Genomic DNA, 21,619 nt, shown 5'->3' with positions numbered 1-21,619 from the left:
CACCAATATTGCTGCGCAATTGATCAAGGAACCGCGGACTGACAGAAAAAGAAAACAAACGTTTCTGCAATCAGTGTCATCAAAGATAGAGGCATACAATTAAATGGTGGTATGAGCGTTTATTCAATGCATGCGTGTCTTGAAAGCTTAAACTGAAACCACTCGATAACGTTGGTAGCAAAGCTCCGATTCGCCTATTGGAAGGCTATTTAATTATGAAACAACATTTAATAGAACAATGTGGATTTATGCAACTTCCATAAAAACAGAGCACATGGACACAACGAAATAACAAACACTTGATTTTTTTTTTTTAAAATTAGTCTTTTAGATTAGTCGACTAATCTAAAAATTAGTCGAAAGATTAGTCGTTAGAAAATTAGTCGTTAGTGGCAGCACTAAATAAATGAGTTTAGACCATTTTTTTTCCAAGGTATGCGTTTTGTAAAATGCCCTATGGAAACTCCCCATAGGACTTTTGGTTATCCAAAATGCATACTGACAATGAAATGCTTACTGGGTGGATGACAAATAAGCCTGAAAAAAGGAATTTAAAAAAACTTCAAATATCATCCCTAAAAAGTGTTTATATGTGTTGCTGTATCTCTAAACTTGACTAATATACATTTTTTTTCCAAAAAAAAAAAGTGAAATATATATTTATATGTCAATTTGTCATGTTAGTGCCTAAAATTGTCATATGGTGTGACGTGAAAATAATTTGAAATAAAATGAAAATTAGATACTTTTTTCTACTTTAATTTATGTCACTGTACATTTTAATCACGTTTGCTTTGATTTGCAACATTTCCTTATGAATATTTAGAAGAAAAACCTAAAATTTAACAAGTTATTTTGTCAAGGTGGAGAATGCTCCTAAGTGTAACTAGATATTTTAGCTTAATTCTGACATTTCTTGTAAGAACTCACTCAAAATTCTTGAGGTTCTTGCAGATACCATTTCCTTTATGTGCTATTGATGTTTTAATGATTTTTCAATTATAAAGTCTTTTTTGTGACATTATTTAATGTCACACCAAATGACATGGTGTCACGCCATATGATGAACTGCACCACTCCACCATGTGTCAGAGCAAAACAGGGTTTTTAATGACAATAAAATCATTAACAATGAATTTTGAAGTCACTCTATGAATGGTGTATCGTGTAACAGCAAAATAGATGAAAGTTTAGTATTTATTTTTTAAACTTACATGGCATGGTAACATAAAAGAAAAAAAGTATGAGAAATATGAATTGTACAGATACATTTTTTCCCAATTATCACAGATTTAACAAAAAACATATAATATCTGAATTTAAAACATATTTTTTACAAGAACTTTTATGTAAAAATGCAATTTGGTCTTATGGTGTGACAGAAATGTCATATAGTGTGACTTGAAAAAAAAGCTGTCACACCATATGATGCAGCCACACTATATGACATTTTGACAGTTAAGCTAATTTTCTAGACAGTTAAATACAGCTAACTATTATTTAGCATGCAACTGACCACATGACAGCAGTGCTTTTAAGAATTCATGAAGAATATTTGTGGAAAATAGCTACTTTTTTAGGCAAATGATGTCACACCATAAGACACTAAAATTTGGCCAATGCATTGATGATGTCCAATTCAAAGCTTTTATATAAAAATCTAAAAAGCAGAACTCACCTCTTGACGTTGCCAATTACTCCTGACATTCTATTGTTACTTCCTGATTAAGCAGGGTCCTCTTCACAATAATAATGTCCAAATGAATGCCCAGTCAAAATATACAATATAGTGTCACGCCATATGACAACCATTTTATGGACAAAATATATTTGATTATAACTTAGTTGGACAGCATGCATAAACATCAAAACTTTTTTGTGGTTGTAAAAACATCCAATTATTTTATATGCATGGTAAAACTTTAAAGTAATTATACTTTTTATTTGATATACACTCTTTTTAGGAAGTTCGCACACATGGTGGACAGTCACACCATATGACATTTTTTATGTTTGGATGATTATTTTAAGTCAAAAGTGAAATACAAATCCAATAAATTTAATATGACAGAACTTGAACCTACCAGACCTACAACATTTCCATATAAATTCTTAACAATTGCCATTTTTTATAAGTGTGTGACACATGGACAGTCTGAATTCTGCCATTTGTCATCTACCCACTGCATATGAACCTCTTAGAAGCATAATCTTGGCCTCAAATGCAAGGTAACACTGATTAAATTTAATTGAGTCCAAGCTTTCAAATGATATATATTATGGCTATGCTACATAACAATCTGATGTATAAAAATGATTTAGGCTACAATATGGGGGGGGGGGGGGTTGACGGGGAATGTCACTCTTGCCTGTCCTCAAAACTTGAGAGCCCTGATGAAATTATGATTTATTTATTTATTTTTGGACAACGTAGGCTACCTGTAAGTAAAGCGGGAAATATTTGTTGCTTATGCAGCCGCGTAAGCTGCAAAGCACTGCGTGAAACACTAGAAAGTGTGTGTTGTGGTTTTGCCTTTTCATACCGCGACACAGGTTTGTGGACATGAGTGTCGATTTTGGGTTACAGCCCTAATTAATAAGGATTCTAAAATTAAAACGATCATCGTTTTATGTTACAATCATTCTTGTGGCCATATATCAAAAGGTCTTGTTCTTCATATGGACATTTTCAAAAATTGCTATTTTGCAAACGTTACCAGCACATCATTAGGCTACTTGTTTGCACGGAAATCATGCATTTTACACATTCCCATCGCCGACAAAGACATGACGAGATTCTTTTTTTCACGAAAAACAGATAATGATAAGCAGACTAGGAATCAGAGGCAGAGTTGTACTGAGTCGATAGCTTTATTTTGCATGACCTTGATCAGAACAGTAACATTTTCAGAATGTATTAACAACCTATCAAACATGACGATTTCACGCAGGGTTAGTGCCACCTCCATAGACAGGCTCTGGTGCCACAAACTCCATTTCGGTGAAGACAAACTATGAAACATTGCCGTTGCCATGCAACCTTGACTCAGGGAGTCGCGGCGTCTGAAGCGTGCGTTAGCCAAGTGCTTCTTACTGATATATTTCTACTTTAACGGCAACGACAATCAAAAAATCCAGTGGAAACTAGATGGCAGAAGTGTGTAGTCCAATCGGGCCACCATTTTTTTCTACTTCGCCACCTACAGATGTTTGGCAGGTATGATATTTCGAAATGCCATGTTATTTCCCATAGACATTCAACGCCCAGAAGTTGGGTGGGTCCGGATGTTTTGGAGGCGGGACTTATTCCGGAGAGGTTTATAGCCTGCCAAAAATATTTGTTCCGCCAGATAATTATGTTGGTTTCATGAAAATATATTAAGCTATACTGGCAAAGCCATTAAGTTTACAACAAGTTCGCCACTGCACCCCATCAAAAAGACCTTGTTGGCGACTTGAACCAAGACAGAAGGTGCTTTGGAGGAACATGTCAATGATATTTGTGAGTGTTTCAATAAAAGATGTTAACAGTAGTATGCTACCTCCACTTTAGTAGCCTACGTTGTGTAATTAGATAAAACTAGATGTACCGCATAGCGGTACAAAATATGGCCGCCGCTCAGTCCTGTACATCCGTTCCGCGAAAATAAATCACACTTCAATTTGTCTCCATATTTTACTCCATCCCCCACTCTTGAAACTTTTGTGTATGCTTGTTTGGCATGCCTGAGTGTGTGTGTCGCTGCACAGAGAGTAGCCTACTGGTGCTGAAAAGGTGAATAGATTGTAGAATAGCCAAAGAAGATGTAGCATTGTTATAAAACCTTTAACATCTCTAAACAATCACAAGTAGGGCAGTTCATCACAGTTCATCCATTGCAACTGGATTGATGAAAGGTCACTTACACCTGTAGGCTACATTGTATTTGGGAAAAGCAAAAGGTATCAGCATAATGTTATTTATTTATTTATTTATTTATTTATAAACAAAAACATCTCTGTCAGTTCCGTGCCGTTTTCAACAGCTATCAAAAAAAAAGGTCATTTTTTGGATGGATGGATTTTTTTGTGAATGTTTCTTCTTCTACATAAGATTTTAGTCATCTTTAGTTCATGTAATACTTTATTGTCAATGCACAAATTAAGTAACAGTAGTCTGAAACGAAATGCTGTTTTACATCTAGTGGTGCAAATAACTGACATGTCCAAATGGGCCTTGATGAAATCGCCGCTAGACTGTTCATACACATTTTAACGGGCCAAAGTTGAAGAGCTGTTGTCCGTTATTGTTTGTGCAAATATAGGCTGATTCATGTTCCCTTGCATTGTGTAACTGAGGTCCATGGCTAGTCTGGCTTTCACCAGACCAACCTCAATCTTTTAAGAAATCAAAAAATAAATAGCGGGCAGATCAGGCTGGGTTCACCAAGCCTAGTCCTAGGCACCCGATATTGTTCACGCTCTGGCTATTCTAAATGCAAAAATGCATCAGGGAGTTATGACAAAACTGTAACTAACACACTAGATCCTAATAGAAAGCTGTTAGCTTCCCTAAGCTACAGGTAGGCTTATAAGGTAGGCCTATTTACAACATAAATTGTCAATAGGCTATGCTGGCGACACAAATAAAATCTCCTTTGAAACCAATGGCTTCGCCTTACAGTATCAAGCGGACTTAAACTGCCATATCGTGGCGAAAAGTTGTAATAAAATTCACGCAGCTCCATGAGTCAAGGAAAGCGCGAATGAAGTAGCCACTTCTAAATGGGACCCACTACACAGTAGCTTAAGGTGTGTTGCTAAAGCAACCATAATGAAATGAAGGTGTCATTGTTTGGATACTTCACACACACATGCTTTTAATTTCACAGACTATAACTACCAAGCTGGAATCAAAGCACATCGATTCCCCTCACACCCCTCACGCACTTAAAACAAAATAAACAGGCGCCTCAGTCTCACGATACAGGCAAAACTGTATCAGACCGGTTATAACGTTGGTAAATCTTCCATTGCACAGAATGATTTTTGTAGCACGCGTGCAACAAATGACAGTCGAAAGATACAATTACAGTGCTGCTATCAATTTGCTTGGTATAACCGCATTTATAGTTTTCTACAAATGCAATCAATCAAATTGGCCTCCATCAATGCCACCAACGCTTAACGGTAACATTACCTAGGTCCTTATTGATATTATAAGATTAACGTACCTGCAGTAAAAACCAAGCATGTCCGATAAACATCCTCAGATTTATTTCGGCTTCAAGAAGAAATGGGAATTACATTTCATGTGAACATCATCCTATCCTTATTAGACGTTCTCTGCGGTAAACTATAGTCCTTGTAGGAAGCGTCCATTGTTATTCCAACCCACGTTTAACTTCCAACAAAATTACATCTCACTGCAACGATGCGCCATCTAGTGGACAAACGACTACTTATCGCCAATACTGGAAATGCAGCCATGATGATGATGATGAATATATATTTTGGCTTTCTTTTTAATCCTACTGAATTTGTAATTATGTATCGGCCGTTCTAATACCGATAGTATGTGGGTGCCTGTGTGTGTGTGCATGTGTATATGTGTGCACCGCCATCTACAGGCCAATGAGTGTACAGTCACTAAATGTACACATAATCTATTTTTTTAAGACCCCCCCATGGATGACCCATGAGAATGCCAGGTCAATCATATAAATAAAATTTGGTGCAGTTCTGAACATCTTAACTGAAGATAGGGCCGATTAAAGCAGAATAATATTGCATTTTCATTTTTTACCGGGGGGGTGCAAATCACAAATGAGTGATTATGGGCCAGACTGATGTGGGCCCTTGAGACCAACATACCATAAAATATTCTTCATCCTCGGTGCCACGGTTCAGGTAGTTATTTAGGAAAAACTGCTTTTTTTGCGGTTCGGGGGAGGGGAGTGGACCCCAGGGACAAAACAAATTTTTTCCGTAAAAGTCTAGTGGGGCTACATACCCACCAAATTTCATGTGTCCCGTGGTTCGTGTCCCGGTATCGTTGACCAAAAATTCAGGAAGTAGATGACGGGGACTTTGACAATCCCTATATGACCGCTTCGCTAGCGGCGGTCATAATAAAACGTTACACCATACACTTTAGCCTATACACGCCCACAAGCGGTGACGGGAGAGAAGGCTAGGTGTCTGCAAGCGTCTACGCGCCGCAATAATGGACACGTACCGCTAGGCAAGCACAGCCGCGAACAAATGAAAGGTGCGAACAAAACCGTTTTTTAATTAAACGACATTTACAAAGACGTTTGAAAATTGTTTGAAAGTACTTATGACCTCAAGAAACGGAGACCTATATGAAAAATCACTGGATTTCTACTTTAAGCCCTCCACAACCCTGAGAACCCTTTCACCGCTGTTGATTGTAGATTATGATTCACCCCTATTTTTGTTGGTGCCACTAAATTGTGTATTTAATGGTTTTATCTGGGCAAGTGTTAAAAAGTATTTTTGCTCTCATGTCAGTGCCTACTGTATATATGCGGTGCACTTTAGGTTACGTCAGAATTACTGTAGTTCGTCAAAATTACAGGCTATTCCATGTTCATATCAAAGACGCTTTCTTGAGAAGGATACAGTGACATGACAAGAGCATTCTCAAATGTTTTTGGTCTCACTCCAGTCTATAAAAACAATTGTACTGGCCACTTGCAATTGCTGCAAATCAAGGATTCCTTCATGGTAAAAAAGTTTCATGAATAGTAGTGTATGTTCCAAATGCAAATTATAAACATTTTGAAATCTGATGTATAGTCAAAACTGAATTACTTAACAATATTTACGATCATGGCAACTAGTACTGGAATTATAGGGTCCATGCTGACACCACCTTCCATGTAGTGCACAAGCTGATGTGTCTCTGACCTGCAAGAGTAGACAGTCTCTCCCTCCTTGAAGACTTTGCCACACAGCTGTGATGCTGCCCCTCCTCTTTGCTGTATTTTCTCCAAGCCAACATGAGGCTCCTCCCCAAATAGGAAACACTCCAATGGCAATAGCAGTCGCTCCTGTGCCAGTAGTTCCTCTTCTTTTGGCCGGGGCTCTGCTTCCAAGCAGTAGACTTGTGGCACCTGCTCCATCAAATGGCAAAGGATGGCTGTGCCACTGTCTGGTGCCTCCTTCCATCTCTAAACCCATAGGAGAACTTGAATCAGTACAATTTCATATAGAACTAAAAGCAGAAAAGAATTAAACCCTGTCTCTCATGTGGGATTCAGACTCTGAAAACCCTGAATTAAAAAATGAATAAAAAAGAATGAAAAAAAAGAATTAAACCCTGTCTCTCATTAGCCTGGGTGTTCCCCTGCTGCCTTGCGCGCGATTTGATTCACGCTGCTAAGGCAGCCTGGAGACCATGGAGCAAATTTTCACCTGAGATAGGGAACCAATCACAGAACAGGTAGGAAAGCAAGACGATGATGAGCTATGCACAGACGCATTTGATAGACATCCGTGGCACCCAATAAACGGATCTGGGCATTTTTTTCAAATACGAGAAAATGAACGTTTGGTTCCCAGACCACATCTCATTGAGAAGTGGTGGCGCTAGCCAGGCTAGTCTCTCATGTGGGGTCTTGCAGAAACAAGACAAGATCCGTGAAGATTAAATCGTCACAGCAATATGTTACAGCGATATCGATAATTATTGATTTTTGTTAAAATCTATTTCAGATAAGGACCAGAAGTAGTGCTGGGCGGTATACCGGTTCACACCGTATACCGGTGTATATTTTCGTTATGATATTAATTTTTAATATACCGCCATACCGGTGTATTTGATTACACAACGTTTGGAACGCTGCGCCGTGTGACTGGGTTTCAGACGGGACTTTTTTCACATACACGCATGGTGCGACTGCCAGGCATAGTGAGCGTAAACACAAACACCTTAAGTTTTTCCCCTGAAGTATGACCCTTAAGGCTTAATTTCTTCTTAGGTAAGGGGTTTATTTAAGGGTGTTGCACAGAATACCTTAAATTGTTTCATTAGTTAAGGGATACTGCATTGAAAGGGATTTACCGTCACGAAAATTCTATTGAGATTGTTCAACAAGGCTACTGTAGGTGATGTCGTTAGTTAGCAACCCACCGAACACAGTGAAGTTTAATGTTCTTATCATTCATCTCACCTTAAGAATATTCGCTGAAATTATCCAGGTAGCAAGTAAAGCATGTTATAGACATGAACTGAGCAATACTAGCTGGCTAGTTAGAAATGATCCTGACTGTCATCAGTGCACCAAAACAAACTTTTTTGTTTGCCTAGCGAACCAAACCGAAGCTCATGGCAGGCTAACAAGATCCACATCCACATGAAGTTAACGTTAGCCTACCACTAACGTCATGTAAACCACACAATAACAATAAGGCATGTTTCTGATAGGCCTATTTGACAGAGTAAGCATATTAGCAGAGAGGTTTTATTTTAAATTGTATAATTTTAAGTAAAGTATAATTATTGCAAGTTGCACTACTTTTTGTATTGGTTTTATACAAGATGTTTGTGAAATTTGCACAGTAAAAGTTCGGTATTTTGTCTTTGCATTCTGATTAGATTCTTCATTAGAATCATGAGTGGCTCTGTAAACAGCATCATTTTCTGGGGCCATGCAAATCTGCATTACCACTAGTGTGGAGTTATTCTACATCATGACAGTAAAATAGACCATCCTTAGTCAATGTACTGCAGCAATTCCTCTCTCAACCTGTAGAAAATGCTGAACATCTGATTATGCATGGAAAAAAAAAATACTGTCATATACCATGAAACCGTAAGAATTTTGAAAAATACCGTGATATACATTTTTGGTCATACCACCCAGCACTATGTGAACATCTGATTATGCATGGAAAAAAAAACACTGTCATATACCGTGAAACCATAAGAATTTTGAAAAATACTGTGATATACATTTTCGGTAGCCCAGCACTAACCAGAAGAAAAAAAAGTTCAATTTAAACACTTTTATTTTAAACTTAACCTTCCTCTGATTTTAATCACCTCAGTTATCAATCAAAGCAAACAGGGAAAAGAAATAGCAACACAATCTTGAAAAACACTCAAATAAATAAATGTGCACATAAGTCTGAATGAAAAGCAGCACTGTCTTGCACGATTGTGAATGTTTGGATTACATGTGCATGAGGAGGGATGCGCCTATTGAGAGAGAGAGAGAGAGAGAGAGAGAGAGAGAGAGAGAGAGAGAGAGAGAGTGTGCACGGGGCAAGGACTCATTGAGAGTCTGGGTTGAGGTAGGCCTACTTCTGACGCCTATTCTGGTAGAGTTGCACATAAGTACCTACAATGCAAGATATATTTAGCCTATTTATTTATGGACAACGTAAGGCGGGAGGTGTGTGTTGCTTTTAATTATCAAATGTTATGTCGAACGTATTTTTTATTGATATCGATTACATGTCTATTGAGATATATATCGCTATCGTTTTATCGCCCATCCCTACAGCACACACAGTGAACTTTAAGCAGGATTTACCTGTTTGTCAATTTGTACTTTTATGTAGTGTTTGTAGGGCTGTGCGATATATCGAATATACTCGATATATCTCAGAAATAGATTTGTGAGATATATAAAATTAGTATATCGTAGGTTTCGAATATTTATTGTCATACATTTTTCAAGCGGCAGCCGAGACTTGCCCTGGTTTCGTGTTTAAAACAATCTCCGGTAGCTTTCTCCCTCTCCCTCAGGCAGTAACGTGAGTGACTGAGGGGTAAAAAAACAAACAAAAAAAAAAGCGTCACACACTCACAAACCAATCCCGCGCGACCTGTCGATTTGCAGCTCGAACACCGGCGTAGACAGTGCGACCTAAAGCGAACTACGATTTTAAAATGGACGAACAGCTTGTTCCTAAGAGCCAGTTAGCAATAGGGTGGCCATACGTTCGAATTTAGGCCGGCCCGGACATATGGGTTTTAAAAGCCCTGTCCGGCATGGGGACGGACCATTGGTCCGACATCCCATTAGTCCGACATACCATTAGTCTGAAAAAAAGAAGCCCATTGGTCCTACATCCCATTAGTTCGACGATACACAGTAGAGATGCATGGATACACAGTAGAGATGCATGGATGACTTGTAACTGGCTGAGGATAAACCATGTGTAGTGGTGAAAGTTCCCTTCTTGTCATCGGTAAGTATTTCTCAATGTATTAATCCACTTAACCACTCTAAGACGGAAAGAAGGAGTCTCTACGTGTTTACTGTTGAACGACGGTAGAAAACAGTGTGTTTTTACTTACTGAATACTGACCAAAGATACAAATCACAGTTTCACTTTCTATTCACACGTGAACTGACCACGTCATAGCTCAGGGCGCGCTCTTTTGGTTACTCTAGGCAATGCAATGCATAAACATACTTAACTAGAATGCAAAATGAAATACAATAATGCAATTATAACATTGTTTATTATAGCACAATTAAGCTATCACCAAAAAATGAATCTAAATAATATTATCTAAATCTGAGTCTAAATTACAATATGGAAAATGGCACTAACACCATGGATTAAGCAGGTCGGGTAAAGAAAAAATAACTAAATTGTTAATTGCCGGTGGGTCGTGGGTTGATGAAGGAGGGTTATGCCAAGTCATTAATGACCAAAACTTCACCTTCACTGTTCTCTATGCTGTGAATGCGAGCTGTGGGCATATGTTGCGCGTCTCCTCCTCATACGTTATTTGGGATGCGCTAATTTGTGATGGGTTTTTTCGTAGGGAAGTTTCGATGTTCTCTTGCAAAAAAAAAAACACATCCACGGCTGAATTGTCCAGTTGCTACTAGGGCTGCATGATATATCTAAAATCTATCGTTATCGCGATATCAACGCTTGCGATGGACATACCGCAAAGATTACATAATTTTCGATAAAATTTCTATACATTTTCTGTGCTGTGCGCATTCCATACAGTCTATGGTGTATTCACATTCTGAATGTCATCATATTTTACCAAACCAATGCTGTCATGCTGCCCTAGAAGCCCAACATTAAAACATTAACTTTCTTCTCAGTGTTTCCTCTTCATTTAGAGGTGCCACTGCTTCAGAATTAGGGTAGACACAAAATATATATCCGGAAGCATAGTAGGCTAAATGCCCTCCACTTGCTGCTGAAAATTGCAGTTTAACAATAAACAGCAATGCTTATCCGAGCTACCTGTATAGTTTTATTCCATAAATATATTGTTTTTATAGACGTCACTGGCATGCGCTATCAAGAGCTTCCATGTGCTACGCATGTTTGTCAACATCGCAAAAACTAAAATTTCCGCACAACTTGGTGGAAAGGTGTAGCACAGGCTAAGGAAAACACATTCATTTCTGAAGCTGATTGTATTGAAAGTACCTTATTTTCCAGACTATAAGTCACACTTTTTTTCATAGTTTGGCTGGTCCTGCGACTTATAGTCAGGTGCGACTTATATATGAAAACAATTATATAATTGAACATGTTTTTAAATGTTAATTTATGTTAACTGACATGAAACCTACATGAAACATTACTGTCTACAGCCTTGAGAGAGCGCTCTCAAATGCACAAAACCTGTGCACTTTCAGTCAGAGATTAGTGCTTGCGCTATGCCTGAAACACACGTGCATAGGCTACTTAAATCCTAGCCGGGCCTCAGATTCAGACAAATAAAAGCCAGTATAATTTTGTTTCAATTTAACTCATAAAAGAGCTCTTCTTAATAATTTATATTGTTGGTTGGTTTAATATTGTTGCCAATGAAAAGTCATCGTCTCCAACACGTTGCTCTCAAGCTACCAGTCGCAAGCAGCCCTGAGCTAGAGGCTGAAGCAATAACCTACATTTAAACACAATTGTTGCTGCCAGGCATCAGCCTATGAATTTTATAAAAAAGTAAATCATGCATAATTTAAAAAAGAACTAAATTTAGGCTCTTAGACCTCTTTGGCTATATGGAATAAGGTTTTCCTTGCAGCACAGCACACGTTCCTTGAATGAATGAAAGCGGATGCTATATCTCGCCATAAGCGGATGGAAATCCCGACACTCTTTCATACATGAAACTTAATAGTGAACCATTGCCATTGATAGCCTACCGGTATGCCGCTCCAAACGAAAAGTATGGGCCTATGTCTCACAGTAAAACGCAAGAAATAAAGGCCTATAGCTGACTCGAATAAGCCATGGTCCAAATAAAGGTGCTGTGCTTTGCCCAGCCAATTTGAGGATTTAGGCTACGATAGTCTGTCCCCTAAACATTCCTCACCCGTTATCTAGACATGCATGAAAACATTTGAAAACAAAACTCACTGCCATGTAATATTTGATCGCTGTTTTGCTACTAATTATCTTTCATGTGAATACGCACAGAAAGTGAAAGTAGGCCTTATTATGTAGTCTGTAGCTGACTGTTCACGTCCGCAATCGATTATAACGTTCCTCAAATGGAGAACACATCCATGTTCTCTCGCGTTATATTATAGGCTTTCATGCTTCTGTGTTTGCAAAATACCTGACGGTTCCTGACCTAATTTAATTAGTATGCTCAATACTTAGTAATCATTTATGCGCAATACCTGCAATCCCGCGCTGAAATTTAGGCCCTGGTTTTAAATGTGCATCTTTTTTTTCTCTCGCTCTCTCGGCGAGCATTTGTTCTGCTGCCAGATTGTTCCAATATATCGTCCAAAATGCTTGATTGCATTGCATTCTCCACATTTTTAGCTAAATTTTCATGTACCACATCAGCATTTTTGTTCAGTGAATCTTTTGTAAATTGCTTTAGAATAGCGTCGGGCCCTTGTCAGCAGCCTTCGGCTTGCCTCTTGCCACTATTCACTCCTTCGTCTTCAACATTCCCTGTAGAATTCTCAATATTTTTGGCCTCAATGTGTCCAGTTACATAGTCTGTCTGTTCTTAGTCATGGATTTTGTGAAATAAATGTCTAAATGTCACCTGCTTGCTGCAGCTTCGGTCTGCACATCATTTTAAAACCGCATATTTTTCTCTCTCAAGCATTTAATCTGCTGCCGGCTTGTCTCTCCACATCGTCCAAAATGCTTGATTGCATTGCATTCTCCACATTTTTAGCTAAATTGTCATGTACCACATCAGCATTTTTGTTCAGTGAATCTTTTGTAAATTGCTTTACAATTACCGTCGGGCCTATTGCCTGGCTTGCCTCAGCTTCGGTCACGTCCTTTTAAAACCGTCTTTTTCTCTATCGTGAGCATTTAATCTGCTGCCAGCTTGTGACTCCACATCGCCCAAATTGCTTGATTGCATTGCATTCTCCACATTTTTAGCTAAATTTTCATGTATCATATCAGCATTTTTGTTCAGTGAATATTTTGTAAATTGCTTTACAATTAGCGTCGGGCCTATCGCCTGGCTTGATTCAGTCTCGTCTAAAACTGCATCTTTTTCTCTCTCGTGAGCATTTAATCTGATGCCAGTTTGTGACTCCACATCGCCCAAAATGCTTGATTGCATTGTATTCTCCACATTTTAGATACATTTTGGTGTACCACATGGCATTTTCTTTCAGTGAATCTTTTGCTTTGCAATTACCTTCCTGCCCTCCACTTGGCTGCCTTGACTCCTTCGTCTTCATTAACATTAATCTTTTTGGCCTCAATAATCCAGTTACATAGTCTCTGTTTTTGGTTTTGGATTTTGTGAAATACATTTCTAAATAAATGCAACTTATAGTCCGGTGCGACTTATATATGTTTTTTTCCTGTTCATGCCGCATTTTTTGACTGATGCGACTTATAGTCCGGAAAATACGGTATTTCCCATATCATAGCCTATTGCACGCTCGCAATAACAACAAAAATTATTCTCCCAAGCAAGTGTTAAATTTTGCCTAAAGCAAAAGTGTCTTAAAATCGGGCAGAGATGCATTAAGATCTCTTTTAGGCCTACTATTGTCAATTATTCAGATTAGGCAAGCAGACGTAGACGTCTATGGCAATCACCTTGTTCCTTTGCTTTTTTTCAGTTTAAAACAAACTGAAAACCCAGACACCACCATTCAGATTTAAAAAGTCAAAGAAAGTCTGCCGGGAACGTTCACTCCTATCTGTAAAACTTGAACCCAGTTCATGCTCTATGCGCAACATAACACTAGTCTCGCTTAGTAGGCCTAGAGCTTAATTGACTTATACAAGAACACTATCTCACTACCGGAGAAAAAAAAAACTTCATGACACTTTCATTAGGGTTGCTTTAGCCACATACCTTCAGTTATCTTCGGTAGGCTACCTAGGCTACTGTATGCGGAACGATCTAGTGACTCATTTCATGGATGCACTTCTGGACATGTCAGTTAGTACTCATTTGCACCACTGGTTACATGTAAAACTGCATTTCGTTTAAAGCAACACCAAAGAACTTTTCCTTTGTCAATTGTCGCACGCCACGCACGCTATTTGTTCATCCAGCTCCGGCTTTGCAAATAACGATGTCCACAGACAAGGTAGAATATGTTGCATGATTTTATGAAAGTATGATGTATTGCGACATCATGCAAGTCAAATTTGTAGTTTCTTATGTCTCATTCCATCGAACTAAAGATCCGCTACCCGATCTGGCAAACTTACATAGTGCAGTTATAGCCGATAGAGGGTCGCAAAGCGAATGCAGAAGTGCCGTTCACCCTGTTACGAGTTGATGAACCACTGAAACAATTTTGGAAACATTATTTTAAGGTAGAAAAACTCTTTGGTGTTGCTTTAAGGCTACTGGTATTTCACTCGTGCAATGGACGCGCACCCACGTCTTCATTATGTATTGAATATACTTTAATCCCATCTAATATGAACTAAACATGAATAAAATCTTAGTAAAATAAAATCTTCAGCACATCTTCTAGCCTACTTATTCAAAAACAAATTTACTCACTTCCAATGCAAGTAGAAGAAGAAACATTCACAGAAATAGATGGGTGTGTATACCATAGCATTCACTCCTGCAGGCGCCCTCTGTAAAACCTATTTAGCCTATGTGTGTGTTATTTTTTCTATCAAGAATCTATCTAGATAAAATCTGGATGTGCTGCACAGTGCTTAGAGAATCTCATACAGGCTGCTTTCTCTCTAACAAGGTTATGAAAATGATTGATATCAATTTGAGCTCAATTGTGTGTAGGATAAATAGACTACAAAGAAGAGATATTTTGAATATGCATTCCCTCTGGGCAGCCGCTGATATCACTGAGTCATTGCTGCCATCATCCAGACATAGGTGTAGAAGTGTAAAGCAATGTATAGACCTATCAAAATACAGGACCCTTTCTGCAGCTGTAATTGTTGTTACAACCCAGGGTGCACACATGTTTCCTTCAGAGAATGCACCACTCCACTGATTGGGAGTCATGCACGAAACCAGGCACCACATAATTACAGTAAAAATCTGCATCCATGGCTTCGTATTATGTTGCACTTTCTTGTTTTATTCGGTGCGTAAAGGCCTTTACACTAAACCTACGTGTGTGTGCTCATGCTATTTAAGACACATGAAACGTGTCTACTTTATCTTAAATTAACAAGGTAATCTAAAGAAAAGAACATCGTTCGTTTACTAACAGCAAACTGGATAACGAGCAATTGCGTTTAAGTTCTTGTTAATGAAAAGATAACGTTAATGGAGCATGCTGTGTTTTCCTGTATCATCCACACAGGCTTAATTATCAATACAAGAGGTTAAAACTAAGGTTAGTTTATCTACATTGAAAATTCACGTCATAGGCTACTGTTAATTTAACGTTAGGTTTTAACCAATGTTAACGTTAGCACATGACACTGTTAGCGCAGTGTCATCTGCCATACAGACCAGGGTAACGATATCGAAGGCACCTGGAACTACCAGCAGTTGACACACTTACACAGAGGATAGTATAACGTGAAATATCAGTGTATGTGCGTAAAACATCAAAAGCACGTCTTCTAAGACAGATAATGTACCTTGCTAAGCTCCAGAGCGTCCAGTCTTTTTTCATCTTCCGCCATGTTCCTTCTGCCGTAAACTGTTTCTTGCCCACTGCAAAGTGCTGTGGAGGGACTATATCGCGACGAACGTACACTACACAAGTACAAGAAGCAGTTGCTGGTGCCCCCTTGTGGATGAGGTGTTCGTGAACGGAGAGTATGAAAAGGTATATTTGGTGCAAAACTCCGGAGCACTTGTGGCAATAGATTTTGTACCTATAACCAAAAGTCACAAATGTGTATCAGTCAATTTGAAGTCACAGAGATATTTGTTTTATCCTACAAACACAACACAGCGGTCGCTGTGCTTACATTTTTGCTACTATCACCTCAGTATATTTGGTGCAAAACACATTTGCACACCTGTATTTAAAATGTGAGAACATGAAAACAATTTGTACATTTGTAAACTTGCATGTGAATTAATGCAACAAGAGTTGCACATCTGTAGAATATTTTCTTCCAAATGCATTTATTTAATCATCTGGGTCTGTGACCATTTTCTCGCATGCACACAAGTCAATAACTATAACTGCTTGAATCTGCTGCTATACTCTCCAATGCTGTTTTCTGCAGCTCTCACTTTTGCTCCACACGTGACAGATATTTGGTGCAAAACTGATTCGTACCAGAGCCATAGAATCTGTATCTGTAGAGCTAGGGGACGGGCACTCGACAGACAATCCTTTTCATCCTTCATAGGAGAGCTCCTGCAGCAGTGTGCAGCTTTGTGAGTAGCCTATTGAACACCTGTGATACACAAGTTTAATGGTCCGTTCATGGCACCTGGGAATATCAGGGACCGCCCCTGTGAGTGATATTTTTTCCCAGGTTGGTAGGGGAAAGAAAGTAGGCCTATACCGCCTTTTTTGCCTCTGATTGGCTAGAAGGGCTCTCGCCCGATTGGTTATTTGGCCATGAAACGTCATCTCACGTTCATGGCAGGCTGTCGCTAGTCTGTTTTGATTATCTAACAGAAGTAAACAAAGTCAATCCAACAGTAGCCTACTAAGAAAAGCGCTATAAGTGCGTGCCGTCAAGAGCTGACCTGAAACCTGCTGGATGGGGTAAATCTGGTCATGATAGATTTGATATGCAAACCATTCTTAGCTCCAGTCAAGGCCTCATTGTCTTCAGTGTACATGTACTGTAACAGCTGTGCTGCTACAACCTTGTTACTCTTTGATACAGTGGAATAAATCTATTAAGTGTACCAGTTAATTACTTACATGTACATATGGCATGTATGTTGTGTCTTGATAGTACAATGATAGTACAGTACCTGATAGTACATGTTGTTACACAGGTTGTACCACTGTACCTAATTAGGTAGGTACACTGTAACAGCGACACATTAAAATAAAGTGTTGCCGATGAATTTCCCCAGTAATGGACAATAAAGACTTCTCTTCTAGCCTACACGTCATATGTAGCCTACTAGAAGTGATGTTTCAGCTAGAAGTGATGGTTCATAAATTAACCCTCCATCTTTGCTGATGCACAGAACAGGTGTGCTGAGCTTTGTTTTTGCTCTTTTGCTCTGTTGTAAGTAAGGTGGTGTAAGTAGCCTATAGGCAGGTGGTGAGACAGGTCAAGAAATGTTGGTGACACTACATTAATAAGGAGAATAGCAATAATAAACAATAATGTGAATGCAATATCAATGGGTAATAAATGGAAATCAACAAATACTATAACATACAAACAATAACTCAGAACAGCCTAAGTGCATGGTGAACAAATATGTCTTTACACCCCTGTTGACAGGTGCATGCAAAAACACAGAAAGCAGACAAGGATTTTGTTTTTATAACACATGTAATAAGCAATTAACATTTGAAGATGTATTGTTTTGTTCTTCTAACATCAATAGTAGTTGTACAGAGGTTGTAACATAATGTAAAATACATGCTGTCACATTATGAATATACCCTGTCTTGTCTTGCACATCAGAAGCAGCAGCACTATGCTATTACATCGTTCACCGTAGGGACTAGGTATGAGGGAGACTGAGCTGCCAATCTCTCTTAACAGGTCCTGCATCATATCTACAAATATCTGTTCTGCTCTGCACAAACATAAGCAGGGTCTGATTTAGCGTGGCAGAGTGGTGATTGACCATAACATGGTTCCCTGCAGTGTTTGGTGGATTCCCATTGATGTTTGTGCGTTCTGTACATTTTATGTGTGCCATCTCATTCCTCAGTTGTCTAACATGTTTTCTGACGGCCACTGATTGCAATAGCAGCTGAAAGACCAACTTGTAACAAGGTCCCAATTGTGGATTCACCCGTTAACAGTCCTTGCGACCAGTGACATCCGGATCAACTACAAACTTTTGATTGATTTTCAACAATGAACAGTTAGTTCAGTGTAATATGTTCAGCTCTCTCCCCCATCTTAATAAGTCAACATTATATGATATGACCGTATTTTTACATTATAGCCTACATATGTTATAGCCTAACCCTTATCTATAGGTGACTGATGAGATTCATGTTAGCATATATTCATTGGCGACACAATTAATATTGGAGCTATTTCACTGTCGCAGACCCAGACGTGCTTGGTAGCCTAGGCTACGTAGTCATAGGCCAACATGAGACTTAAGCCCCCGTGTCGTCATGACTTAGGTTAGCCTATGTTCTTACTGTTGTTATTATCTGTAGGACATATTGTCTGTGGAACACAATTGTAGGCTAGGCCTATATTTGATTTTCAGTAAGCTTATATATCAATGATAAAGTTTCTTTACTTTTTTTTATCTATGTAGGCTATTTCTTTAATGTTACATTATTATTTTGTTAATACATGAAATAAATCACCACAAACACACGCGACTGTAGCCTATGGGCTTCTTCTGTAGCCTACCCGGCTTGCGCAGTGTGGCTAACAACGCCCCTAAAACAAGTGTAACCGTCGGCTCCTCGAGGCTTATTACTTAAACGAAGTTACTGCAGCACAGGCCCGAGGTGCAGTAAAATGGCGTCATCTGGTGGTCATACAATTCACCCACTATTAGACCCGAAGTGCAGGAGAAGTGGATATTCAACCACGTCATCCTTCAGGTCGCAGCGACACGTAGGCGTACTTTATGTGCTGTCATGCTGCCATCTAGTGGTTGTGGAATATTTAACACCCATTATAGTTCTGGAATAGATGTGCCCTCGAATAAATGTTCAGATCACGGAGATCACGGAGCGAATGGAGTGCACGCCAAAAGACCAAACAACTCGCACAAAATTACTACCACCCACGTTGCGTGACTCCTGCAAACAATAATAAAACAGTTAGCGCAAGGAGATCACGGAACGAATGGAGCAAGACAAAAGACCAGCCAGGAACAACAACTTTGCTGCCGTGATCGCTAGCTGAACAATGGTAAAACAGTTCGATATTGCAAAGCAATCACGGAGCTCGCTTTGGACTTGTGCAAACACGCACAAAACTCTGAACCACTCGGTGGTGTAGGCCTATCAACCTGCCGAACAATGGAAAGACAGTTCTTTGAGGCTAGGCAATACTCACGGAGCGTCCGAGACAAGGACCAAACCAGGCCGCTCTCACAAGGCAAAACACTCTACCTGTCGTCACGTTCAGCGGGGAAACACACAGCAGACGAGACACCGGCAGAGGGAAACGAGAGAGGCGGAGACACCGCTACCTGGGCTGGTATTTATGGACACTGACCATCTCCTGTATGTAGCCGCCATGTTTTCATTACATTATTTTATTATAGGGGGTCAGGTTTGATCGCCACAACGCAACATAAACAATTTCGCCCATGATCCCTGCAGAGACTTGGTTCCCCAGTAGCAATGGATGCCAGATGGATGCTGCTCATGCCGTCATGTTGTACGTTGCGTCACACCTAAACCCGCCTCAAAACCAACGCTGATTGGCCGTTCGTTTGGTGAACTGCTCCAAATCTTCTCTATCGAAAAGATGCCAGACTGATCTGCGAGTGGAAACCTGAAGCTCGCAAGATCAGGATGGTCTCGCAAGGCTAGGATATTAGGGAGGGAAGGGATAAATGATCAATCCCAGAAACCTGTGAAACTCTTCTAGGGTCTCTTCGTCCCATGCCCCTGCACTGTTTGCATACGACGGCCTGCAAAACCCCTTCCGGTTGGTATATGCCTGAGACAATAACGAGTAAAAAACACCAAACAAGTCTATTTCACACAGTGATTTAGTGGCAGTCTGCACCACCCTATGCACACCACCTAAATCTATACATTCTTCCTCTATCTCTTCATGGTCTTCAGCATTGTGAATGCAAGCTCATCAGCAGTCAGCTACCTCTTCCTATTCAGGCTTGCAAAAAGGTCTGTGTAGGTCTTGTCATCCTCCATCTGAAACAACAGTAAAATCATACAAATGTAATACCTAATTATTCATTTAAAAAATAAAATCACAAAATTACAGATGTGTGCATGTATGCACACACACAAGAAGAGGTAGCCTAAACTATTGAAGCATTCTGAGTAACTCAAAATATTTAGAAGTATGAAAAGTCATTTTATTACACATGGGGTTAGCTACCCAAATCTGATTGCCTGGCTGGCATCAAGATAAAGACAGATTACATTTCACCTAGTAACTGCTGAAATGCAGTGGTGGAATGTAACGAAGTACAAATACTTAGTTACTGTACTTAAGTAAATTTTCCACGTATTTGTACTTTACTTAAGTAAAATTTATAGTGCATACTTTTGACTTTTACTTCGTTACATTTTACAGCAATTATCTGTACTTTTACGCCGCTACATTTCTACAACACCATCGTTCCTTTTTACGATACATTTTATGATCAGTTTTTTTTTTCTCTCTGACAAACACGTTTGTTTTACCAGGGGGCGGGGTTGCTACCAAAGATTCTGGAGCGCTACGTGCATTCTTAGAAACATAAGCTTCTAGTTTAGACCAGGCAAAGCGTGAGCTTGTAGCCATCTGCATTCGGTAGGCTATATTCACCAGACCCATGGCTACACTGTACATGCAACTGTGTTCTGTGCCTTTCTCTGTCTGTTATCTGCAGCGTTAGGGCCTCCTCTCCGATGAGATTGCTATCCGCGGATCAGCAAAGTTACAGGCTATGTCCATGCTTCTGTCACACGTCTGATCATTTGCGGCACAAATGAATGGTAGACTATTAATGAACCGGTGGCCGGAAAAAAACGTAACATTTTCCAGATTAGGAAATACTCCTTAATTGTGTGTGATCAAATAAAGATGCATAGCCTACAATTGGGTGGTAGTAATGTGAGCGTTCATTCAATGTCTATGCGTCTGAACCTAATCATAAAGACACCTTTCTCAGCAACTTTTCTGTTCAATCAGCATAATTGGCATTACGATCCACCCGACGTTTCCCTTGTCTACCCCGTTAAACTTCAGGCTCTCGTGTTTTGCTGACCGATATACTCAGCAGATCACCCTAGTTAGATAACCAGAATTACAGTCTCTAGAATTGTAGGTCAGAATGTAAACTGGGCCACAGATGGTAAGTACAATTGCATTGGCTTAAAACTATCTAGTCGAGTATAACCTAAGGGTTGAAGGCAAAGGATACTGTTAAAAA

At 39.4% G+C, this 21,619-nt stretch overlaps 1 protein-coding gene across 1 annotated transcript in view; it reads right to left on the bottom strand.

Moving 5' to 3' along the window:
* Positions 1-16,080, bottom strand: part of ubr1 (ubiquitin protein ligase E3 component n-recognin 1) — a 128,542-nt gene extending 112,462 nt beyond the window's left edge. The window contains exons 1-2 of the mRNA XM_048227879.1: positions 16,012-16,080; positions 6,913-7,175 (exon numbers count right to left, since the gene is read on the bottom strand). Coding sequence (XP_048083836.1) covers positions 6,913-7,175; positions 16,012-16,056 — 308 coding nt within the window. The 5' untranslated portion in view covers positions 16,057-16,080. The remainder of the gene's footprint in view (positions 1-6,912; positions 7,176-16,011) is intronic.
* Between the last annotated feature and the right edge of the window lie 5,539 nt (positions 16,081-21,619).

The sequence above is a fragment of the Alosa alosa genome, chromosome 2 (assembly GCF_017589495.1).
Source record: "Alosa alosa isolate M-15738 ecotype Scorff River chromosome 2, AALO_Geno_1.1, whole genome shotgun sequence".
Classification (NCBI taxonomy): domain Eukaryota; kingdom Metazoa; phylum Chordata; class Actinopteri; order Clupeiformes; family Clupeidae; genus Alosa; species Alosa alosa.
Note: the sequence above shows the minus strand (reverse complement) of the source record. Positions and strands in the feature narration are given on the sequence as shown.